Here is a 27928-nt window from a genome sequence, read left to right on the forward strand (position 1 = left end):
CTGAGTGCCCAAGGTATGCCCCCAGGAATTTGTCCTTTGAATGTAGTTGCTGAGATATATGTCTAATGAATGACAAAGGCATTCAATCACTTAAAAGGTCAAAGTTCAGATATTCAGATGGGGAACATGTGTTGTCTTAGAACAATAATTTGTATGTTATTTGAGAGCTTTTACATCCTCGGAGCTCAACGGACAGTGAAATTTCACAAATACTACTCTAATCCATTCTGAACATCTTACTTCAAAATTATTCGACCGTGAAATCGAGACACTGATACGTAGGTACCTGTGACATTTATGTCAATAGTACATCTGGAATCTAATGGCTAGAGATGACCTTTTAAACTGATTGACTAGTTTTAGTATATTTACGATTTCCAGGTTTCAGACTGAAATTGTAAAACTACTATTGTTTCTTTGAAACAAAATTTATATTTATGTTCTTGCGATTTGTCTGAATAACCGTACCATCACACTAAACTTCCATGTGTGAAGGTCACTTCAACATAAACAGATATATATGGAAATACAGACAGACAGAATTGTTAAAAATGAACTGATAAGAATGTAAGAAAAAGTGCTTGTACATGTATACATGTACGGAAGAATTTATATTTGTTTATGAAAATGTATACCTACATATCCATGTAGTATGTATGTCTGAACTGATATAATATGGTATAAGTGCAGATATGTACATAAAGCGGAAAGCATGCATACCCTTAAATGGGAATAACATATATACAGACACGTACATGTACACACACAGGCACACATATGCATTTATATATATGTGTTTGCGTGTGGATTTATGCATACGTGTATTAAACATACAGATATATGTATGTGTATATATTTCATCATCAAGCTCTTGAAGAAGTTTTCGTATTTCTTCTTCAGTTGGACCTCTTTTCCTTTTTGGCATATTGCTTGAAAAATGTCAAAATAATTCCTAAAAAACTTATGAAAATATGCAATATTCTAAAGCAACGCAAGGCTCTCTTTACAATTTACAAACGCAGTTATCGCGAATTCTGTAGCTATGTAGCTACAAGAACTAAAAGGGAAAAATTGGGAAAAACCGGATTATTAACAAAAAGGCCTTTGAAAGAGATAATTGGTTAAAACCCCAGGGACATCAAATTTGACATTTCACCCTTCTCTTTCAGCCTGTAAAATGGGTTAAAAAGACATGGCCACTAAAGTGGACAACCCCGTCATTTCAAACAGAGGACTCTATGGCCACTATAATGACCATTCCGTCTTCAAAAGGTTAAAATACAAAAATTAACAATTTGCAGCTACCTGAGAAAAAATGTCTTAGAGGGGCACCGATATAAAATATATACCGGCTTTCAAAATTCAGGATTTCGCTCTAGATTTTTTTTAAGTCTCAATTTTGTGTCTCCATAAGTTATAGTTTATGAAACATTTTTTCACAATTTAAATTATTTTATATACCACCCCTCAAAGGATTAAATAATTTCCATTTGTTAAAGTAGTACTTTGTAACACAAAAGCAGCTTAAATAAATAATGTTCTATCATCCAACAGTAATCCAATTTACATTAATTCCTATGGGAGAAATAGCTTTAGTTAACCCACGAGCACGCACGCTCATATGAGTTACACGAGCGCATGCACTCGGTCCAAAAGACCCAGTTCTTGTTTTTTGAAGAAAATGTTGTGAATATTCAGAAAAAATGTGACATTTATGTCAATAAATTTTATGATAAAATTTAAAAAATATGCAAGTTAAAATTTGTAATTTCTTCAAGTGCTTTTATAAAACAAAATTACTTACTTAAAGGAATAGAAAATCTAATTATTTATTGCCACAGGAAAAAAACATAGTACTTTACTTTATGTCGATTTTTATTTTTTTTATTAGCACTATAGACACAAATGAAAATAAATAACAAATGTGAGCAGCACATTAAAGAAAGTGTTTTCATGTGTTCCAAATACAAATATTTTTCACATTCGGTGAAACGTGTTTTCGTTTTTTTGTACTTTTTTGCTGGACAAACAATGCATTTTTTATTTACTTTTTTTTTTCCCTCCTTCCGATAATTTTTTTAAATCCAACAAATTTATGTCTTTCTCACACTCGTTTTCAGAATCTATATCACTGTCTGAATCAGAATCATGTCAATTAAAAATTCATGATCACTTCCATCCTCATTTTCATCAATACATTCTTTGCCAGCTGATACCTCTGATAACTTTTGCAACATTTCTTGGTTGTATAATAAATAACGGGACATTTTTGCTGCTTTCTATACTATCACAAATCAACTATGAAATAGTAACATGAGTAGGTACGCTGGATCTAAATGACTCGATCGCATCAAAATCAGGCCTTCGAATAAAGTCCCAACGAAAAATCTTCGGAAACGTAAAGAGGTCGACCTAAGACAGGACTATATTGGACCTCAACAACTTGCGTGAAATATGTGCGCTTTGAGAAAGGTTTGTTTAATCGTGCGGGTCCTTTGGACCGAGTGTGCGTGCTCGCAGGTTAAGGACTTATGAAATGGTGAATGGCCTTCAGTAACAAATTAAGTCTGTGAAATTATGTTTCACTGTAGATTCATTAAAAGCCTGATTATCTGGTATTCAACTAATGAGAAAGCTCAAATAACTGGAATATTTCAGAAATTTATATATTGCTTTCCCTCCTTTTGAAAATATGATTAGGATTTCAAAACTTCTTTCTGTGGAATAGAATTTGTTAAGTATTTTCTGAGTCATGAAATTCTGGCATCTAGAAAATTTACATTAATGGGCATATAACTTTATTTCATAATGGATAAATGATGGCGACGGAAAATGAAAAATTATGACTAAGAGATTTAAGTTTTTTTACATTCTGCAGGTATAATTTGTAACTAAATAAAGATCAGTTTGTGTCTTTAGACTTCTTCCATTATAGTTGATGTAAGTTTGTCAGGATTTTTCTCACCTTTATAGTCAAAGAGGATTCCATAATCAGTTTGTATGTTTTACTCCGATATGCTAATACTTTGGCTTTTATGTCTGATGTGTGTGTGTGTGTTTTTTTTTTTTTTTTTTTTTTTTTTTTTTTTTTTTTTTTTTTCACTTTAGAAGTTTAGAGTAATTTAAATACAGGCTTTTGAAATTCAAACTTTCTTGTTATGTACCTAATATATGTAGGCATTATACCCGTTTTGGGGAACTTCCATGTTTCAGGGTCAGAACCTTCGCTGCTTGGCAGTTTAAATTAAATTAAGAATGTACATTTGTAGCACTTATATATTTTACATAAGTTGTTTTTTATCAGTTCTGCCCTTTTTCATATCAGGGCTTCTTGTATGCAGGTCACCTCAAAAGGTTGTTGCCAAACTTAATATGCTGGTTTGTCATACAATGACAAGACTTAAATATGAGCTAGTGTCTGAATATGCAAACGCCAAGTGCTAGAGGGCAAGGTTTGCAAGCATAGAGGGGAAGAAAGAATGTTAAAAAGAGGTGTTAATATGACTTGTTAAAGAACATGGTTAAATCACAGAAGATGTTCAAAATTCCTTCCATTTGCCACAATACATGCTTCACAACATCGATGCATGGATTCGCGGACCCGTGCAAAAATGGACAGGTGTGTCATGGACATGTGCCACTTCTTCTACAAACCTGCTGACAAGATCCATATCTAATGTTCGCGCCTCGTGTACCATGGAGTTCATGTATCCCCACAGATAAAAATCCAGGGAAGTCAGGCCGGGAGAGATATCGCGGTGAACATGTAGCTGGTTCGCCTTTGCCAATCCAGCAATCAGGATACTTCGTACTGAGGTATTTGCACACAATGGTACTAAAATGTGCAATTGCTGCATTATGCTGAAACCAGATGTTTCACTGTATAGCTACTGGAACGTCAAGCATCAGATTTGTCAACTTTCTTTCTGCAAAATGTGTATCAAGAACTTGTGGAGAATTCTTTGTGTCTGCTAATCCAAGAAAGGGCACTGCCAGCTTTCTCACTCTTGTCCAGTAATGGAAAATTTGGACTGGTTCTACACTCTCTTCTTGGCTGCCATCGGTGAAGCAACAAACTCACTTCTCTTTCACGTGATGCCGACTGACCTTTTCCTACAACTTGGAATGCTTATTGCTAACTTTATGTGTGTTTACTACCTGTAAAATTCTTATGTCGAGTGACTTATATCTGATGCTTATTTTGTTATTAGTAGATATATGTTGAAGGATTATATATTTTCTAACCTTAATAAAAATGGTAATGTGCATACACCCAAATCTATCATTGTATATCATTGTTATATTGTTATATCTGCAGCAACAACACCACAAGCGACTGTAAACTGAATTAGTAAACCGATTCATCTTTCTCTTGCAATGTCTTCGCCTGAAATCACACTTCCCACTGTCCCATAAGCTTGCAAACTTTGCCCTCTAGCACTCGCCGTTCGCATTTTCGGACACAAGTTCCTATGTAAATCTTGTTTACCATGGTATGACAGACCAGTATGTTAAGTTTGGCAATGACCTTTTTGGATACCCTGTATATTCATATATGTAAATATTGTTATGGATTTGGTATTTAAATAGCAAATGTTGGTAGAATTATAAATTAAATTGCTTTATTCCCCATGCAGTGCAGCGCATGGTGAATATTAAAGGAAAGCTAAGCCGGAAAATTAAAAATACAAGAGCACGTGCATTTAACATTTAATAAACAAATATCTCTTTTTGATTTCGAGAAATTGCTAGAACAATCATGCGCAGGATTTAAAAAGCTTTTAAAAAGGAGGGCAATCTCTCAATTCAGGTAGTTGTTGTTTTAAGAATTTGTTTAGAAAACTGCTCTCGTTGACTGTGATGAATTCTCGGATTAGCTTTCTCTAGCTGTTTTAAATTAAGTTCTGTTGAATGTTTGAGTAGTTAAAAGATAACTATTGTGAGATATTGAGATATTGTAAGATTTTCTCTGGAGAAGTTTAAGCATTTTGTTTTATTTGTTTTGACAATAATAAATTTTGTTCATTTTTCATCAGACTTGTGCATTCGTTTCATAACGAACCCAACATTATTTTATAATTAAAAGTTCTCATAGCACTCTTCTATATTAATGATTTTCATATTAGTGAATTTCCATATTAATGAAGGCAGTCATTGACTCTTGGAAGTTATTCTTTATTAAAATTAGATGATGGCAACTAAATAAGTTTTTATGCGAAAGACACTCTTTGGTTTTAAACAAAGGAGCTTGCTTAATGAACAGCTTTTGATGTTATGGTCAGAATTCAAGGGTAATTCATCACAGATTGTACCTCCAGTAGTTGAACAGGCTGACCAAATGGTATTATCATGGATTTCTTCATATGAAATATGAGTACAACCTCATAATATTCTTTATGAAAGTAGCTCTTCCTACTACTTTCCACACAGTTAGTATTAATACAAGTATCCTCTGTAATTAAGCAGTGAAATGTTTGTCTATAATCTAATTTCCTTCACTTTATTGTGTATACAGTTTTAGCAACCCTACTGTTCTGAGATATTTGAACATGGGTCCTGATTTGTTAAGCATCATTAAGAATAGGAAATTTAAGAAGTTATTCTTTGTTAATAATATCTTAGATTTAAATTAACCTAAATAAGATTAGATTATTGGAGGAGTTAGGGCAACAAGAATCAGCATAATATTTCTAAATTTGCTGAACTAGTTTCAAAGTTTAAATATAGAATCTTCTTCTTCATCTGAAGGCATGTTATTATAACTCAAATAAATTTATATTCTTCTTAGATTTAGATTAAAAGAAATGTTCATTTGAAACTTATTTTTCATATTATATATGTTATCAAACTAAATTTTAAAAAAATGTTCAAATTTCTTTGCATTACAAATAAGAGAAATATGTTAAACATTGGTTTATGGAAATTTTTCTGTTCTCAAAGGGGAAAAAATCTTTCTTAACTATACTTGATAAAAATGTAATGCCAGTCATAATTACTGTACGAAGAATTAGTGTTTGAAAAATGAAATTAATATTTTTCTTCACATTACTTTTTCTCAGTTTTGTATTACATTATAAAGTTTTTATTTGTCTTTGGATTATCTTTAGACTTGTTACATAATTTAAATCTTTCAGAGATTTAGCAATAAATGTTGGTGCTTGGGGCATTTCTCACACACGTGTGCCAACTGAATCACGTCCAGGCCATGTTGCTATTGCTGCTGGTATATATGAAGACGTCAGTGCTGTTACAAGAGGATGGAAAGAAAACCCAGTGGAATTTGATTCTGTATTCAATGAAAGTAGATATACATGGGCTTGGGGCAGTCCAGATATTCTTCTAATGTTTAACAAAGGTTTGACTGAAATTTTTAAATTTAATATTATAAATTACATATGTATTATACATGTATACTATTATTTTGTAATGCGACATGTAGATAAGTACAAAACTTTATTCTTTCACTGATTCTTTCTCCGATTCTTTCACCGGTACTTTCTCATTCACCGATAAATCAAAGCCAAGCTGTACTCATGATGGTACTGAAAGAGATGAAGAATAATTTCCAAGAAAATGGACATCCAATAGATCTAAGAACAGAGTTAAATTTTGCATGGCCAGCTGTTTTTCTGTAACTTTACTTAATCTAGCTTTCTGGGATGTAATCTTCAATCGCATGAAAATAAAATTCATATAGATGAAAATAGAGCCTAGCTCCCAAATAAAAAAAAAAGGGGGGGAACTTGATTTTAATTAGAAAATACAAAGCATTTGAATGTAGAATTTAGACAATATTTGATAATATTTAATGTATATTAGTCATATCTTTCAAATTTAATCTGTTATCATTCCTTAAATTCTTAAGTAATTAAATTCTTAAGTAAAAATATATTTGCAGGTGCCCCTTGGCAATTTTTGGCAGTGCATGGATACCGAGTTTGTGCAATTCTTTGACTTGTTATTTTGGCTTGTGTAGTGACACAAAGGCAAAATAACAAGTCAAAGAATTGAACAAACTAGTTATCCATGTGCACATTGACCTATTTTCACTTAAAAAGTCAGAGAATTGCACAAACTAGGCATTGCGCACTCCCTTGCCTTTGTCCATGTACACATCGATCTATATTCAGTTAAAAAGTCAAAGGAGCGGCCAATAAAAAATATATAATCTCAATAAACTACATTTTAAATCAAACAAGGAAATAAAAAAAATTAAAAAAAAAAAAAAGAAAAAGAAAATTTGCACTACACAAAGGAAATATCCTCTTACCGTATTTTCAAATTAACATGTCTTAAGTCAAACAAAATTCCTTAACAGCATCCAAAAACTTCCTAAAATTATCTGAATAAGAATCTGTATACTGGCATTGCCATATAAATTCAAAAAATGAGAGTCAAAAACATCATCCGTAGCGCCGGTATCATCCGACGTTCGACCATATGCATTTCCTTCTTACAAACAGGATACTTAATAATGGCTACTAAGTAAACCTTCACTTACACACCAGTCAATTAATGTTCTTTTCCCCTTTCTTTCCAAATCGTACAGAAACTTAAATTTAATCTTACCACATTCAGCTATTCTATCGTTTGAACCACAACACTAGCACTGTACTTCCTAATCAACACACACCTCAAGCCCTTACAAATCTTTTCCCATAATTTAAAATTTACGGCTATCACAGAACGAATTATGTCATAATAGGGTTTCCATAACATTCAACTACTCAGGTTACCATAAATGAAACAACAACTTCGCGATAATACAAGGGGCACCCTTCAATCTACTCTAACCAATTCTTATATTTTTTAATATAATTCAAATTTTCAAAAAATTTGAATTTACTGGTATTTTTCAATTAAAATATGTAATATATTTGCTTGCAAAAATTAATATATGAAATATCACTGAATGTGTACTGGAACAAAAAACAAATGCTAATAAAAAAAGGAATCTGAATTGTTCAAATTAGAATAATAATCATATTAACCATCACTATAACTTTTAATCCTCTGCCAGTTTTCAAATCATTGCCATATATTTTAAAATTAGCATGCATTTCTGAAATTTTTTTAAAATGTATTTATTTTAGGATATGCAAATTTTCATAATTAAAAAACTGCTTTGAAATGCTTATAAAATTTTGGTATTTCCTGATTATTCGTAGTTCCCCATCAAACTTTCATTAAATCCTTGGTTAGTTTAGAGAGCATTCACAAAGTCATTGCCAACTTCAAAGTAAAATGTTTTTATGGGTTTTTTTCAGTAACACATCCAGTGCTGCCTATTTTTTTACTTTTTTTCCCCCCATACAGAACGTGTACATTTCATTCCCCCTCCCTCTTGTTGTTATTCTTTCTGTGTATGCAGAAATTTTCTTTCTCTAAAATAAATCAGAAAATTGCACAGACTCAACACCAAAATCCTAAAATGAGGAGGAGACGAGGTGTATGATGCCTTTACTGGAGCCACATCGCATACTATGCATGTAGAAAGCTATGTCTAAAGAGGATGAAAACTGCAGTATGTTTTTCATTGTTATGGTAAAATGCAGAAATTCCATTTAGAGGGATCATAATCTACAGTCACGCTGGCAAAAGTGTCTAGAGAAGTGGAAAGGAATCTAGGGAGATGTTATGTGCATAAATACTCTTGGATTGCTGCATAAATACTTTTTGGAGACATGGTACATTGCCACATTTGTACTTTTTCATGGCTTTTTGGTAGGGGTCTATATAATTGAAGTAACAATTTTTTAAAAATGAATGAGAAAATTAGTATGAACTTTATTAAGATTAAATCAAAGTTTCAGGTAATGCAAAAAGGAAGTAAGAAAACTTATTTAAAAAAGAGGGATTTATCAGATTTAAATTAAATGCTGTTATTATTATGAAATTGAAACTGTGAATGCTACCTTAAAAAAGGAAAAAGAAAAAAAAAAGCTTGCACAGTTTTTACAGAACTTAATAATTTGGCATAATTTGAGGAAAGAAGAATGAAAATTTCCCACCCAGATGAGAAAGTGGTGAGTGACGCTAACTACCATACCGAAGGGCCTACGTTTGAATCCCAGAGAAGGCATGATGTTTGTAAATGTATAATGTCTGTATAATGGGATGAATGGGAGGCACTCAAAATAGGCAGTAGGCTGAAAGTCCTCTTGAGATATTGGGAAGAGAGTGGGGGAGACCCTTGCCCCCTCCAGGGTGCTCTCCTTCAAAATCAAGGTTGGAACTGAGCATAAAGTCAGACTGTCACCTGCATGGTACTCATAGTAATTCTTCTAAGCTGCTCAATATTAAATTCTTCATGTATTTTATTATAAATTTACCAAGATGCACTGCGTATTTGTCGAAGAACAATTTTTTGTGCAGTCTGTAATTGCTTTTGATTAGTGCACCTTGGATACATTCAGACAGGCCAAGCACGACATAATATGGAACATGAGGGCTTTGTACGTGAGTATTTGTTGTCTACAGAAACATTTTCAAGCAATTTCAACTTCAAGCACGGGGAGTCTAGCTTTAACTGTTTTTAAATTGCCGAGTTCATTTACCATATTGAAAATCAGTGTCTTTGGACCAGAGCTCCATTTGACATATTTCTCTTGAGAAGATCACAATATGCAATAGATTTTTTCCCTCTGGTAAAAGGCATAGCTTGTTGCATAGATTTGCTTGTTGATACTCTGTCTGTTCAGGCATAGTCTGGAAACTCCACAAAATTACCCTCTGAGCAATTCTTTCAGTATTTTATAAAAACAAAAAGTACCATCAGCTGAAAAGTATTACTATTTGTGATAATTTTATTTACTTCAGAAATTTATGGCTCAAGTTTCAAAAGCAAGTCCAACTAATCTTTCAGTTTTTAAATTTTCATCACTCTGTTGTCAGGTAGCAGAGTATGAGAAATTATTTCTGGATAAATATGAATAGCATTTTTGTAGAGAAATATAATGTCATACAGTGATACCAATGCCCTCACCTGATGTAAACGTTAGATGCTGGACGGGAATGACGCATTAAGCCATATCCTTTGATTTGTAGAATTTTCCATATGTTGATTAATTAACTAATTAACTGTACATATTGTAAATAAATATGTAACTTAACCATGTTGAATATAGATCAATCATAGATATGATGTTCTTTATATAGAAACATGGGTTTTATATACAGTAGAAGTTTCACCTTAGATTAAAACCCCTTTCACGACAAAACACTTTCATGTTGTTCTTACATTTTGCTCTGTAGCAACACTCTTCTTTTATACCACTGATATTTCTGATTAAATTTGAAACATAAATATATTATGCTTTGCCGAGTACAAACACAAAACTTTTATATTCGTGAATTTTTATGAAAATTTTCTTAAATTCACTCAAAATATGAAATGAATAAACAAATTCAAAATTCAGTCTTCAAGGTGTACATAACCAGGTGGAGGATATGGATGTTCAAAATTTGGTGGTTCTAGGTGCCACCATTTTTCTACAACAGGATTAAATTTGAAAGTATTGTGTTTTGCTAAGTGGCAAGAGGGTTCTTTATATCACCGAGTTCTCTAATTAAATTTGAAACATAAATATGTTGCACATTGCAGAATGCCAACACTGATCACTGAACTTTTAATAAGAAGTTTCTTAAATTCATAAAATAAATTCAAAATTCAAGCTTTGAGGTATACATGCTCAGGTAATAAACAATGTGTGTCAAAATTTGGTGGCAGTATATGTCGTCAAATTTTTCACAATACAAGGCACATACATATATACAGATTCCTCATTATTTAATAGTGGAGATTAAACCAAAACTGAGCTGAAAAAGTGCTTCTAAGATTTTATTCGTGTAAAAGTATCCAATTTTCAAATCTCTATAATGCAGACCTGGTTTTATTTATTTTAATTTTTGGGGTATGTTTCTTTTGAAGAATTTCCTTAATTTTCTTGCAGTATCATTTTAAGTGTAATTTATTTATTAAGTTGTGATGCCATTGTTTTTGTATATTTAACAGTTTTTCTGTTTTTTAGTTTTTATATTAATTATTTTTATTTTTTAATAATAAGTGTATATATATATATATTTAACTTAATTGTTTCATTTAGGTATTTTACTTAATTGTTTAAATTAATTGTTTCATTTAGGTATGAAGAAAAATGTTTTTATTGATACTTATACAGCTGCAGAAGAAGATTTTGCTGGAGCTAATCCTGAACATTTGGATACATGGGTTTTTCAGAAAGTTGAGGTTGTTTCCATATTTTCAAATTTGTACGGAAGATTAATATGTTTTGTTTAAATATTTTACAGCAACTTTAGTTCAAGTTTAATGTCAGTTAAATTTTTTATTAAAATGTGTATATAAAATATTCAAGGCAACAAAATTATACATGTAAATAGATACTCAAATTTGGAAAAGTTAATCTTAAATCAAATAATCAATCTTAAAATTAATTTAATTACAAACTCTTATGTATGAGACTAAACTGGTCTGGATTTCTAAGAATTGCAAGAAATTCAACTTCTGTGTCACCAATTTATTGAAAATCTTTTTCTATTTGCTTTGCTTCCTGTGTCAAATATTAACCCACTAACCACTAAGCATTAACTGCTGAACACTGATAGTTTCACCTGAATTGAAATCCAAGCATATGGGCTGGCTGCACGGGAGGTTTTATTGCTTTTTCCTTATGTAATGTGAATTTGAGCCAGTTTCTCCTAAAGAGGCCTTCATAAAGGCATCTCTTCCCTTAGACAGATAGCACTTGAATGCTTTAGCCATAATCTAAATGCCTGCCAGCAGCAACAGTAAAGCAGCTGAACTCTAGTAGTTTGACCTGAATTCGATTCCAGGTGAATGGGCTGGCTGAATGAGAGTTTTCATGGCTTTTTCCCTTCTGTAATGTGGGTAGGAGTCTGTATCCTTCAGAAAGCATCCCTTCCAAGCTCTTCTTGAAAGCATCCCTTCTCTTAGATAGATAATTCTTATGTTCTTTGCTATAATTATATAAACCAAACCATAATCTAAATGATACTGTGTCAAATTGTATCATTCTACTAAATAAAGCTTTTTGTACTTATACTTTTTAAGGTTTGTTCTTCATAATTCTCTTTCACAAGAACTGAAGTCTATTGCTATTGAGAAACTTTTCTTCTTGAGTTACTAATAAAGCTTTGAGAAATTTCTTCTTCTCATTATACAGACCATTTAAATGTAGAAACAATTATATTGTAGGTATCTTTTGATTAACTGATATCTCAATATTATTGCCTGTATAAGAATCGTGTTAATCAAAATAAAAAATTCTAATGCCTCATCGTTATTTTATTAACCATTTAATAATCATGCTTGAATATTTATTTTATTTATACAAATGCCAGACATGTGGCCACTAAGCCATTAGTCTTGATCTTGTTTCCTAATACTTAAGAAGTAACGAATTAAAAGATAATAGTGCAGTGCATTCGTCAACATGCTCCTTATCCATGGTCTGTCCAGAGTTACGAAGAGTACAGACTGAAGAGTCCTGAAGTTGAATTTTCAAAAGATGGGCATTTAGACAATCATGCCTAGTTAAAAGATGAAATAACGCCACAGCTACAGGACGAGGAAAGTCTCGGACAACTGGCTTTGAACTGGTGAGATACTCCCATGCCTTTCCCTTAGCTTCATTTGATAGGTAGGAGGCAAACCTCTTCTTAAATTATAATTTAATTAGGAGTTTTGCAGAATCAAAAGTCGTATGTTTATTGGTGGTTTGTAGAATAGTCATTCCTTTCTTTGCCAAGAAATCAGCTCTTTCGTTTCCTTCGAATCTTCCTACATTCATAAATTCATTTGGAAGTGCAAAATTTTTATGCTTGAATATAATTTAGAAGACATTAAAATTTTTGGTTATTAAAATACATGTGAATGTGTACTGCTTGAACATCTATATTTGAACAATTTTCAGAAGTTCATTAAGACTGCCAAGGGAAGCAAGAAATATTCAAATTGTAAATTATCTTCATTTAAAAGGGTGATTATTGTGGATCATTTTTCTCAAAGTAAATCATCATTGAAAGCTTAATAACTTGCTTTTTATGGTAATTTTTAGAGAAAATTTGGAATGAATGCAAAAAAATATGTTTAATTAATGCTTGTACCTATATTAGTTAGTATAGGTCTTATTGGTAAAAAAATTTACCTAGAATCATTTGTATAGCCCCACCACCACCACCACCACCACCACCCGTTATCAGTGTAAATTCTATAAAAACAAGCAAAATAATTGCTTAGAATGCAAACAAGCTACTTTGACCGACATTCATAGTTTACTGCTTGAGCAATTTCAAGCTATAAAATATTCCCTTCTCTGATTAGCACCTTTCAAATTGTATTTTATCTTCTCATTCTGTTTGTTCATTATCTCTATATGCCTGCTGTTGTTCACTTTGAATATTAAGGATCATTATCACTTAAAATCTTTTGAACTTGAATACAGTAATTCTGTAGCATCTTTTACATCAACTTCATAAAATATCTTGAGCAATTGCAATAATTTCTTCTATTATATTGTTCACAGGATTTTAAAAACCACTACATCATTAGTCCATTCTAGTAAATGCTTTTACAAACAATTGCATAAATCATCCTGCCATGAGTCACAAATGTTTTAAATTACTTATTTAATGTTAAATTTGTTTCAAAAGTTTGAGAGTATAATTGCATTTTTGTATCATAATCATTTTCTTTTGTGCCTTCGCCAGCTGAGTAATAAGTATAGATGTGACATCACAACTCTTGCAGCTTCACTTGCTATTTTCACATTCTTTAATCTGGCTCTGAATACAAAATTTTTAAACCAATTTTTGCAGCTGTGAATTTAGACGTGTTCTTTGCATTAAGTTTTTTTCTCTGCATTTAGGAAACACTGCTTGATGTTTGCCTATTTTGTGTGACAAACTTAAAGGAACAATAAACCTCTCTCTCTCTCTCTCTCTATATATATATATATATATATAAAAGAATTGTTGGAATTAATTTTGTTGTATTAATCTAATTCCACGTTATTAAATGAAGTATTGTTAAACAAGGATTACATTATATAATACAAGGGAAAATCATGAACTAAAAGGGGAGAATATGATATAGCAAGTTACATCATATTTTTCCCTTTTAATTGTGACAAAATTTAACTTCTAGAGCTGAACTTATGAAGAATTTTTTACTTTAAATTTGTAATTTTAATTTAGCGTCAGTATTCATATATTTTAGATTGATTAGTTTAGTCAATTGTATATATATATTTTAGTTTTTATATTGTATTTTTTATTATAGAAATTTTTCAAAGAAGCTGAATCTAACACAACACTGAAGGATATGTTGTCTCAAGACAAAATTATACTCTTTCTTCATTTGTTGGGGATGGATATTAGTGGCCATTCATACAAGCCTGGTTCCCAGTAAGCTATTATGAGGCAAGCCTCCTCAGTCTAAAAAAAAAAAATTATACTATTCAAAATTCTTAGAGTAATTAATTTAAATTACATAAATTTTCATACTTAGTAATTTATTATTAACAAAAGTAATTTTCTCTCAAGATTTCTCATGATTGAATTAAAATAGAAAATCTGTTGTTGTACTGATTTTTTCATAATGAGATCAAAAAGTATTATAATTTTGTATTAACTTATTAATTTATTGTCTTAATATTTTTTGGTAATTTGCTCTTAATACTTTTCCGTTTTGCCGGCGCAAATCTCGCCAAGCAGACTTTATTGACAACAATACACAATATACACATAAAAAATGCAGACATATGTTAGTTCAAAGAATTTTTTAGTTTTTTTAATGTTGCTTAAAATTTTGTAAAAAAAGACAATAAATTTGTAAAACGACAATTTAAGAATTTACTATTATGGTAAACCATCTTGATTCGCCGGTTCGTATCACAGGACCCAAGTGATCTCATCTCACGTAAACTACACTACAAAAATCTAATTCTCTCAGTAATTATCTACATTAATTTCAAGTTAAATCTTAATTTGGAATAAAAGTTTAAATGCAAGAATTATTTCAATTCTTATGAATAGCTTACTCAGAAATTCTGTAAAACTGCAGTGCTTTACTTCACTAGTACATTCTCATTAGAATTGATGCATTAACCCTTTTCTATATTTTCACCATTAGGTGAGCGGTGTGATTGCATCCTAATTAATTACCATGAATGGCCTTAGGTCATAAAATTGAACTATTTGGTAAAAATTCAATGTAATTGTATGACAATATTGAAAGAAACAATCAATCTGATAAGAAATGGCTGCGACTTGTTTTGAAAGTAAGATGTAAATGGTTACTAACGAGGATATTCCGTTCGACATCGATTGTATCATTATTGGCGATTTTATCGCCTGCGCCAGCAAAACAGAAAAGTACCTATTTTTCCTTAATTGGTGATTTAATCAAAGATTGTTACTCAAATAATAGTTATCGATAAACTTATTTCGTGCTATATAAAATTTGGTACTCTTCTGTTATCGTGACTGGATTCAGAAATGTGTGTGTATGCACATGCCATACATATGCATATACACACTTATACATGCATTCATTCATGAACATATATATCCATACACGTACATATATTTTTAAACCCAGCCCCAATAGCAGAAGAATACCTAAAACTTTTATCTTATAAAAATATATTTTTAGCTGATTTTTCATTTGTATCCATTGACAAAATTTCCTAAAAAAATATTTAGTATTAAAAGATTTTATGCTTTGTTATTATATGCACCTGAGGTTTCAACACTGGCTAGAATTGCTGTGTTTTTTGGTGTATTTTTTTTTAGTGTACGTAGGACATTTGTCAACTTACAAATACATTTTAAAAAATACATTTGATTTATGCACTTCATATTTAACCATATGATAGCTATCAATTGTAATAATTGAATATTATTTATTTATTTATTTTATTTATTTATTTATTTTTCATGGAATTTTTTTTTTTAATGAAATGCTTCTTTTCCTATTATATATAGTACAAAGTCCGAGATTCGGACTTGCCGGGATTTGGGATTTTTCCATATATTAGATCATTAGTTTAAATCTAGTAAGATGGCATGTAAGATTTAGTTAATAAAAAATATGAAATTGCAATTTATGAAATAATGAAGCATTTATGATCAAAATCATGAATACTTTCAAAATTACAAAAAAGGGTATCAAAATTTACAAAAAAAAAAGCTTAATATTTATTTGTTTACTTTATTAAACGTTTTTTTCAATGTAAGTTGTTTAAGTTGCTTTGTTTTTTGTGCTAATACTTTCTCTTTAATTCTGAAGACAAACATAATTTTTTGTTCAGTTACATTGCTGAAATCCCGTAACTGCTGTGTCGAGAATTCCGATTAACTTGTCAATCGAAATTTTTTGTTTTCAGTAAACTCTTTGTTACTTTCTTCACTATCAGTAGTGGTGTTTTTTGATCTAGAATCATACTACAGATTTTGCTATCCATTAATTGACTGATGATTGAGGAATATTGTCATTGCTATGAAAAACTTCTTTTATGTCATCATTTATTACCACTTTTCCACATTTCTTTACAAAATCTTTTAATTTGAAAATTTCACCTTTGGTTTGCAATATCCAAAAACCTTTAAAATTATTGAGGACCAGCGCTAGATATCTTGCCACCTGATGCAGTCTTTGTGGGTCCTAAATTCTCCTACCAAGTGCCTCCCTTTGTCTTCCCTGAATTCTGCCACTTGTTGCAGCCATAGGACCCCTGGTGCTGGTTCTGGGTTTGTGTGAATAACAAATCAGTTATTCTTAATTCAAATAGCACTAAATGTAATCTCTTGGCCTATGAGTACCATTAAAAAAATCTGTTTTTAGCATATGAAAAGAAATTTTTGTTAAATTTTTCCTCGTCAACATTTCTTGCACCATTTAACTTAAATCTGTAATCATTGCCAAGCATAATGTCAACATAAAAGGTTATCATATTCTTTATCATTTAATTACTAACATAAAAAAGTTGTTTAGGCATTGCAATGTGAGTCATTTACTCAAGTTGTTATGTGTTGATTAAAGTGTAGTGATGAAAGCAAAATATAATAAATAATGATTCACCAGGTTGGCATCAGGGATATAAAATATTAGTAGGTGTAAAATCAGCGACGTATCTATGTAGAATATTTCAGTTTCAGATGTAGACCCAGGGGAGGGAATTGAATGCGCATGTGTAAAGCATACAATTTTTTTTTTTTTTTTTAATTTGTTGATGTCTGGACTTTAGATCATTCCGGATATTGGACGTCCAGATCTTGGACTTTGTACTGTATTTACGAACAGTATAGTACATGTAAATCATAAAAATAGCCAAATGAACATTTATGACTGATTTAAAAAAGTTGCCAAAGAATTTTTTTCAGAGGTGTAGATAAGTACCAGAGATTTTAATTCTGCTAACATGGTTTAGTATGGTGGAATGATACATAACTTGTAGAATTCTAAATTTAAAGGTACAGTGTGGTTGAATTGCTGAACTGAAGACTGGTAATCCTTTCTAAGTTCTCTTCTCAATTAACATGCTGGCTACATCTTCATAGCTCATAAGAGCTGATTTTCATAGTTCCCTTATACGTAACATCAATATTACCCAATTTCTCTTTAAAAGTTCATCTTCAAAAGTATCTCTTTTTTGTCAAAAAGCCTGCATGTGCTTTTTTACCCCTTAAAATTGTAAAACAATAAAACTTACATTGTTGTAACTTATTATGAGAATGCTTTTAATTTAATAATTTATTTTTACACAGGTGTTGGCACATACACAGTGATATATAAAATTTATAAACTTTATATGTCTTAAAGACATGTGCATTAATTATATCTCTTGTTTGATGAACAGTTTGATTTGTAATATAATTCTTGGAATGGCACAAATATTTAATTCGCCGTTTCTCAATCTATGATACATAGACCACAAGTGGTCTTTAAAGTCTGCTGTTATGGTCCTCTTAGGTTTTCAGGAAAGCCAAAAAATAAAATTTGGATTAACTACATATACCTCACTATAGCCAAAAATATCCAAGTTTGGAAATTACACATCACTATCATTTTTCACTTTTTCTTCCAAGACTTGACATTTTATGGAATTTATTATCGGTTATCCTACCTATGGACTGCATACTCTAACCTTAACAGCAAAAAAGGAATGTGTAGTAGTATGACTGAGGTCATTATTCTCCCCATCCTTTCACTGCATATCTGGCACCGCTGGGCTCATTTCCAATGAGAATAAAATATAGTAAACTGTATGATTGTGATTTAAAAATTATGATTCAGTTTGATTTTATGTATTTGTGCAATAAATGATTTTCATCACTAACTCATAAAGTACTAAAATTGACTTGATGTATGCATCAATCTCAGAATTAAGCTTATCATCAGACATGCAAACATAGAATAGCTGTGTAAGAATTGGCAGGCTCGTTCATCTCATTAATACGAGTACCAACTTTATTTGACTTTTAATTAATAAGATAAAGATTATCTAAATTTACTATTAAAAATTATTCAAATTATTAGAAACGAATTTAAATTTTCTTCTGTTAGCTTAGTTATATAACATCAATAAACAAATTTTAATTAACTGCATTTAAAAATATAAATGTAATGTTAAAAAAAAATGTTACACATGTTAAAAAAATTGCTTTCATAGCAAACAAGAATAAGGTGGTCCACAGAATATTCTAATTTATAAAAGAGGTCCCCCAGTTGGAAAAGTTGGAAAAATGCTGGTTTAGATTGTTACATATATTCTTAATGTAAGAGGGAAAGGTCTTTTGACACTGCACTTTCTTTCTGAGCAACACTGACAAATAGGTATTTTATTGACTTATTTGTTTTTCCATTTAATTGTAAGGTTTCTTTATGATTGTAATAGTAGCCAGCACAATATGTGTACTTCTTTTTTGGATTTGTAATTTTACAGTGAAAGAGTTTTACTGTTGAGTTGAATCATAGAAGTGTACTTGTGAAAAGCTGGGTTTTTTTTTTTTTTTTTTTTTTTTTTTTTTGTGTGTGTGTGTGTGTGTGTGTGTGTGTGTGAGGGAACTATTTGGTTTCTTTTTCTTTCACTTGTTGATTCATTCTCGCTTTCTATAAAATTGCGTGTAAAATTATTTCAGTTTAACATTTATGGGATGTTTCTAGGATATTATAAATAGGACATCAGTTATATTTGCATTATTGTTTTGAATGGAAAGTACTAAGGTGCAGTCATCTGCTTTTGATAAAAATGTAAGTTATTTGATTTAATTGGTATTTCCAACAACATCAAATGTAAATAAGAATTCATGCCAGTATAAGTATATTATTATATTGAAACTATTTTCAAAACATAATCTAATATATTTGTTTTTTGAGAGGAGATGGGGGCAAAAATTATTTAAAGAAATTTTGAATTATATGCAGCATTTGTTCAGTTTAAGAAGTAAAAAAACTACCATGTATGCTTTAAATTTATTAAATAATTTTAATGTTATTGTTTTAACACTGTTGTTTATCAATATCTAAATTAGTTTAAAAAATAACTTTATGGTTTACAGTTTGTTGAAATATTTTTAAATTTCTAATTTGTATATCTCAATTTCCATTTTTATGTTTCAAAATTATTTATTGCCACTCATTACTCTTCAAATGGCCCTTCATGTAGGCTTCTGTAGACAAGATTTGCATGAGATTAAATGTGTAAGCTTATAAACTTGTTTGGAAATTGATTTCATAAGTCTCAAGTATTCAAGTTTTTCAATCATTAAATTAATGTTTATTGTCATTATTGTAAGTCGTTTGCATGGGAAAAAATTCTTTTGTTTAAACTGAAATGCATTAATTCACACAATGAAATTGTATACCTGTCTCATTTATGATCAAAGAAATTTAATATGATAATACATCAATGCTTCTCAAATTTTTCCTAGATTGGGTCTCTGAACAAGAATTAAAAGCCTAATATATCCCTTACTCTTACAGATCAATTAACTCAAACCATAGGTTTAAAAAAAATGTATATTTATCTATCAGGACATTGAATGAATTTTAAGGTTTTATATACTTGTACTAAAATATTTCAAATGGAACTAAACTATTTAAATATTTCAATTGTTACTGCTAAGGCATTGGTTAAGAGTAATTATGTTAAATTTAAGTAAAATTTATGAATAATGAGGGAATTGTTTAGTAAAATAAATGCATTGTTCTTGAGAAACTTATAACAAAATTGCTACAAAATAGACCCTATCATAAAAGTGCCAGCATCATTACAAATCGGGCACTATTATGTAAGAATAATTTTAATAAGGGTGCACAGTATGAAGGTGCCTTCACTTTTATGAAAATTAATTTTTAACTTGAAGAAAATAGCCTTCATTGAGATGCCTTTTTCAAGTTATAAACTGACTTGTATAAGGATAGCCATATGAAGAATTCTGTTCTGATGAACAGTGGTGGACTTGTATTAAGGTGCCAGTAGGTTGATGATGAAGCATCATTATGAAAGCTTTAATTATAAACTTGGTATGATCAAAGATAAGAGAAAATTTGATAATATTGCCTGAGATAAAAGGAACTTTGCTTAGTCTCTGCAATAAAGTCTATTAAAGATGTTTCCTTGAAATTGTATTTAATGATTTCATCACATCAAAGTATAATATCTTCTTTTCCTTGATTTAAAGATACTGTACTTTTTTACTGCAACATGCACTGGTAGTTTTTCATTATAACATATCTAACAATATTTAACATGTATAACTCAGTGTACAAATATTTAGAAAACTCTTCTTCAGTGAAGAATTTCACCGAAGAAATTCTTTGACAGTAAAATTCATTCTTATTTTCTTCCACAAAATTTTATAAGAATGGTAGACACATCTGTTATCTATTCACAATTTCTTTTATTGTAAATGAGGATTGCTTTCTTAAAATTTGTAATTTATCAAGAATCTTCAAGGGTGTTTTATATTTCTCTACAGACCTTTAACCAGTTCATTCAGCTACTGGAAAATATTGGAAAGAAGTCCAGCCTACATAGCCATTATTCATTTATTAATCTATTACTGAACTTGCATTCTACTAGGTAGTGATGTTTAAATATCTTGTCCCAGTTTATGCAAAAGGATAAACAATATCATTCTTACAATCATGTTACTTCTGTGTGTAACTGAAAACATTCCGTATCTTGTTCATATTTGTAGCAAAATTGTGAAGGTTATTAAGCACACAGGGCCTTAAATATATTTAAGCACATATGGCTTATATTTAAATTCTGTGAGATGTATTGTTGTTATATTAAAATAAATTAAACTACTCCCTTTTTTTTTCTTCTAAAACTTTAAAGTTACATCTTTTGAAGAGGCAATAAATATGACTATTAAGCAAAGGACTTTTCCATCCTTCCTATTTTTAAAATGGCTCTAAATGGTGTCTCAAAGCTCTTCATGTTCAGAGATAAGAAATGAAAGAATGTTCCAAGTTTTATTTTATCACTTAAAAATTTCAATGAATTCTCTTGGTACTCATGTTTCTTATGAAAATGTTCTCTTTATTGCTCTATTAGAAAAAAATTGTTATTAAAAACACTTTAAAAAATAAAAATGATTGTTAATATGCATTCATATTAATAAGATAAACTTCTTCACTATAGATGTAGTAAACAGTTGTGTGCGAGTCTGGTACCTCAACCTAATGTAAAAGAAGTCTTGATAAAATTACATTTTTTCAAGGGAGTATAATAGTATGGCAGCAAATGTGAATAATTTTTTTAAATAATCAAAGGAAAAAAAGGTCTCTCCTTCATTTCGGAAATTATTGCTTACGTTGGTTTAGTGCCATATTACAAAATTTTCATTGACAACTATGTGCATAATCCTGAAAGTACACATATCATAGTTTGAGAACCACTGCAGTGTAAGATTAAATATATTACAATTGCTAAATCAAAATGAGTTTTAGGTACGCTTCTGTTATTGGGACCAGATTCAGAAATGTATGTATGCATGTATATATATGGGTGTGTATGCACACATACATATGTATGAACATATATGCATGCACACATCAACACGTTATCCATGCATATGTACATACATACATTTCTGAATATGGTTCAAGTTACATGTGCTTTTAACTTTTCTGTTTTTCATATTTTGTATAATGGTTAGTGTTCTAAATAGTGATTTCCTAATTCTTATTTTGTAAATTTCAGAAAATATTTAATTAATTCTAATACTGCCTTGTGTATTCCAAGTTAAAATTTATCATATCTTTTCAGGTAATATTCCTGTGTGTACCTAAATGTTTCTTTTTTTTAATAGGGAATATACTAAAAATATTAAAGTTTTAGATTCAGGTATTGAGAGATGTGTTGGTATTATTGATAAATTCTTTGGAAGTGATGAAAAAACTGCTTATATTTTTACATCTGATCATGGTATGACCAACTGGGGTAAGTTTATATTTTTAACTTCTCTTCTCTGTTAAATTTTCTTTTATTCACGTAAAGCAAATAATGTCTGTATTTTACATTGGGGAAAGAAATTCAGAACGTTTTCATTGTGTTTTTCATTCCGTTTGAATTTTAAATGTTGTAATTTTATTAAAAATATTATTTTATGAATAATTTAAATTTCTGTAATTTTTGCTTCTCAGACCATGTTTTGGGGTCTCTTTCAATATTTTTCTGCTTCTGTAGATATATTTCTGTATATTAAGTGAAAATGTTAGATAAGTTTGTCAAAGTCATGCCTCCCTGCCCAATAACTAAAATGATTTCAAAAATATTTTTTTACATTATCCCTTCAATTATTTTACAGGTAGCTGTATGTAAAAAAAGTTTTGAAAATATGTTAAAAGGGAGATGTCTTTAAAATAGATAAAAACATAGTTTCCAAAAGCAGAATTTGCTAGATTTTCTTGAGATTTTTAAATTTAGAGACATAAGTTTTGTTTCCTATCTTGAACATAATTATATTGATTTTCCCCCTTTTTTACATCCCCCTTTTTTTACATCCCTTTTTTACTTCCCCCTTTTTTTACTTTTTTTTAATTTAGTTATTCACAGTTTTTGTTCTCTTGTGTTGTAGTCAGGAAATATATTTCGATATTAAACAAATTTTTAACTTTTCATTTGTATATTGAACATTTTTCTTAAGAAAAATCAAGCATTTTTTTGTACAAAGTAAAAAAGAAGTACTGTACAAAGTAAAAAGGAAGTATTGTAATCGCGAAAAGTTTCAGGCAGTATATTTCAACGAAAATATCCATTTTGACTGCTATCGAATGCAATTTAATGATGTTTTTGCATGACATCTCTACGCAAGGATAGAATAAAAGACTCTTTTCCTCCAAAAAAAGTTATAAAATTGCTTTAAAATGAATTCTGATGAGAATTTTTCGTGGTGTCTGTATGTACATATGTATCTCGCATAACTCAAAAACGAGTAGCCTCAGAACGTTGAAATTTTTTATAACATGTAAATGTGCACCTCGTATTTTGGTTGCAATCGGCAGCACCAAACGTGTATAAATATATTTATATATATATATCCACTCTGTTACCCGGCTCAGTGATCTCAATTTCTTTTCTCTTATATGTTTTAAATTGTGCATTTTTTGCAAGCAATATTTGTAGAATTATCAGCAATTTAAAAGCTGTTTAAGTGCGGTTAAGCCTAATGTTTAAATAACATGGTGGACTTGTTTGTTTACATTTGAAGCAGCAGAATAGTCGATTTGTTGCCAATCTAGAGAGCTTTGCAACAACAAAGATAACGCCGTCATTTATTATTGCGGATTAAATCATGCTTAATCTTTTCTGGAATTTTTTCGAGGAAATAAGTGTGTGAGATTTATTTTATAATTTTTAATATAGATATTTTGAGTTTTTATGTATTTTTGCCTTGTCATGAAGTGAGAACTGAATAAATTAAATTAGAAATACTGAATCATGTGTGAAAAACTGTTTCTTTTTTGTTTTGTTTGCTTAATTTCTTTTATACATCGTTCTAAATTTATTATAGTATTTGAATAGAACATGTGGCAATGATTAGATAATTCTTCAAATGATATAAATTTTGTGCATTCTGAGTTATAATATGAATGAAATATAATGCTGTTAAGTGAACCTAATGCCAGAGTGTCGCTATGGTAAACAAATAGAGTGGATTTTAAAGAGTGCATTTATTCTATTGTGGTTTATGCGCTATCGACGAAGTAGATTTAATTCTATCCTAGAAGTTTAAATGAAATGCAAGAAAAAATGTATACAGTCAAAAGTCTTTAATCTGGACTCGTCGGGACTTCGACGATTCCGGATTATCGATTTTTCAGGATTATAGATCATAAGTTTAAATCTGGTAAGATGGCATGCAGAAATTATAAAATTAAAAATATGAAACTGTAATTTATAAAATAATGAGCAATTATGATCTAAAGGGTATCAAAATTTACAAAAAAAGAAGCTTAATATTTATTTGTTTACTTTATTAAACATTTCTTTCAACGCGCGCATGCGTAAAGCATACCCTACGCATAGCCGGAATTAGAAAATTGCAACCAGAAAACTATTTGATTTGTATTCGTGATATTTATAATGATGAGAAATTTGATTTAAATCATATCAAAGACGGAGTACATCGAAATTAAATACTACATTTAATAAGGAATTATAAGCCGAATAAAATAAAAACATCTGCCCTAAAGATAATGATAGTGCTGACAGATCAACTTCCAGTTCATAGTGCCCTGCGAAGTCTCTCCCCCCTGCGCAGAGCAGATTGATAAACAGATGTCCGAAGGGTTAGATAAACAAAGGATATGCCTTTATCCATTTTTTATAGCAATTTTTTTTTTTTTTTTTTTTTTTTTTTTTTTTTTTTTTTTGACGGACATTGAAGCATACTTTCGTTTTCTAGATCCTTTGGGAGCTCCAGCATCCTAAATTCTATTTGACATCATCGAAAGTTCAAGCTTACTTTTATAAAATTGCTCTTACAGTCTGCAAAAAATAATAAGCCGGATCCAATTCGAAGATTAAGGAACAACGCAATCATCAACATTAACTGAATTAGATAATTTTAGCTTATACCGTTCGTTTTACATTAAACGCGCACGCGAAAACGTATTTTGCGCTTGCCCAGACACATATGCACAGTCATAAATGTCTTGCGTGCACGCCTAAAACGCCTATGCGCATGCGTCACCGCGGCGCGCCTGTGCAGAAAGATTTTAGCTTTGAGGTCCGGATTGTAGATCATTCCGGATTATGGGTGTCCGAATTAACGACTTTTGACTGTATAATTTAATATTCCGTGCAAGGAAGTCATGTGGTGTATATATCAGATTTTTAATTTTTATATTTGTTTTTGCTATTTCTCCAAACGTTTTGACAGAGTAAAGTAAAAATATACATATTTATTTGAATTTATACAGCATTTTCAATTTCAACATTTTTATTTATTATAATGACTTTTTCCTTCATAAACAATGTGTAACATGAGAATTTCATATTCAATAATTTAGCATGAATTCCCTGAAGCTTTAAAGTGTGCTATATAATCATACTTTAGGTTAGTTAGTCGGGGCTTTGCAAGGACAGATGAGACTATCAAGAATCTGGGAAATTTTCTGATGTGTCAATACCTGTGATGCTGCTATGTTGCCAGATATCAATGCCTTAAGAAAGATGAGACAATAATAACAATTAAATAATTCATGCAGCAAGAAATGATAAACTCATGGGATAATATTTAATTACACTATAAAAGACTGAAAGATAAATTAATGGTAACCATAACCTCATATCCCCATCATCATTAGCTGATTGCACTTTCATAATTGTTAGTTCTAAATTATTTATTCCATTGCATAAAAGAACTTTCATGTGCCACTGCACAGTTGATCTCATAAAATGTTACAAAGATGCCAACACCTTTATTTAAGTATGTAATGTTTCGCCAAGATTAAGACCTTCACATGGTGTGTTGGTAAGTAGTATCCAACATGAAAAGGGTAACGGCACCTTTGTGCAAGATGTCACTTCTTCACCAAGATTAAAGCCTTCACATGAGCATTCTGGCAGCTTTGATGAGGGTTGCACTAGACTTTATTACAATGCTGACACTATTGTGCCTTTATAACTACAGAGGGCCCACCAGCAGCCGAGCAGTAAAGTCGCTGAACACTGGTAGTTCAGTCCGAGGTTCGAATCCCGCAAACGAGCTGGCTGCATGGGTGTTTTCGTGGTTTTCCCCATGTGTAACATGTATACGAGCCAATTTCCCTTAGAAAGTACTCCATGAAGGCATTTCTCCCCTTAGGCATATAGCCCTCAAGGCTTTGCCGTAATTAAATAACCTAACGTAACCTTATATTACAGAGTCCTTGCACTTTGCTCATCCATGCACCGTTTGGAAAATATGCCACCCTTTTTTCATGTTCCCCCACATTGGTTAGACCAGCTCCATATGCTTCTGGAGCTGTATATTGGAATTCAGAAGTAATCAAGTGCTGCAGTTAATTCTTTGTCATTTATAAACTAGTTAAATAGATTTTTAATATAAAGTAATATTTAAAGCACACTAAAAAGGATTTCAGTTCTTAAAATTAATTTAGTTATTCACAGTTTTTGTTCTCTTGCGTTGTAGTCAGGGAAATATATTTTGATATTAAACAAATTTTTAAATTTTCATTTGTATATTAAACATTTTTCAAAAGAAAAATCAAGCTTTTTTTTTTTTTTTTTTTTTTTTTTTTCCCCAGATTATAATTTATTACTATATTTTAAACAGAGTAAATTTAAATCCCTAAGAAGTTTATTTGAATAAAGAATATTGTAGTAATCCAAAAAGGAGTGCCAGCATTTTTTTTTTCCCCCTTAATCCATGCACTGTACTACTTGTATGAGATGCTGCAAATGATAAAACTACCCCACACTAAAAACAGAAACACTTCATTATCACACAGCATGGGGGCAAAAACTGCTATATTAATGTTACCTTTTTCACTGGCAACAGAATAAGGAGGCTAAATCGAACTTACAAATTACCTAAATAAATACAACATTGATGTGCTCTTCATCAATGAAACACATTTCAGGAAAAAAGTCTCTTTAATATCTATGGATATCGCACATTACTCTTGGATTGAAACCACAACAGAGGTGGTGGCACTATGCTGTTAATTAAAAATCATCTAAAATTCAGCGCATTTCCTCTCCCTTCTATATGCATCAAAACCACAGCTGTGCTAATATATGGCATTAAGAAAGAGCCATTCCTATTCATCTTGGTTTACAGTCCATCTACCCAGACTATGACAAATGAAGGTCGTCATCTCACAAGGGCAGAATATCTTACTCTTGTAGCTGAAGATTTAAATGCTAAATATCCTACCTGGAATTCAAAAACCATGAATCTAAATGGAGGAATCTTAAATAATTTTGTAACTCAACATGGTATTAAAATTATTGAACCTTTTTCGCTCAATCACATTCATCAGAGTATCATTGCAGATGTTTTTAATAACCTCTTAACTAAAGAAATCAATCAGTCACCACACTCAGAAATGACTTTAGAACTGAGTTCCAATTGTTTGCCTGTCTATTTTAATTTCTGTTGTCTGTACCCACCTAATCCCAGAAATAAAAAAAAATTATCAACTAGCTTAAATTCAAAAATAAATTAGAAGATATCATTTGCAGCCCTCAACTTAACAGCATCTCTGATATTGAATTACCCATAACCAAACTAAATGACAGCTTTAATCGTGCTCAAAAGTTCTGAATTAATCACTCAAGAAAAACCGAACTCACTTCCTGATTTTATCCAGGAAAAATCCAGATTAAATACAGAGTTAGAAAAAACTGAAGAATTGCTTAGG

General features: G+C 30.7%; 1 protein-coding gene across 3 annotated transcripts in view; it reads left to right on the top strand.

Moving 5' to 3' along the window:
- LOC118189876 (GPI ethanolamine phosphate transferase 1-like) overlaps window positions 1-27928 on the top strand; it is a 129494-nt gene that overhangs the window by 8585 nt on the left and 92981 nt on the right. For all 3 annotated transcript variants that reach the window (XR_015044162.1, XM_085827339.1, XM_085827344.1), the window contains exons 2-5: window positions 6135-6355; window positions 11145-11248; window positions 14321-14445; window positions 22366-22496. Coding sequence is in view for 2 of the 3 variants with exons in the window: in XM_085827339.1 (XP_085683465.1) it covers window positions 6135-6355; window positions 11145-11248; window positions 14321-14445; window positions 22366-22496 (581 nt within the window). In the remaining variant the exon portion in view is untranslated. The remainder of the gene's footprint in view (window positions 1-6134; window positions 6356-11144; window positions 11249-14320; window positions 14446-22365; window positions 22497-27928) is intronic.

The sequence above is a fragment of the Stegodyphus dumicola genome, chromosome 1, assembly GCF_044657685.1.
Source record: "Stegodyphus dumicola isolate Sdum_Otavi_A_Nest chromosome 1, ASM4465768v1".
NCBI classification, from domain to species: domain Eukaryota; kingdom Metazoa; phylum Arthropoda; class Arachnida; order Araneae; family Eresidae; genus Stegodyphus; species Stegodyphus dumicola.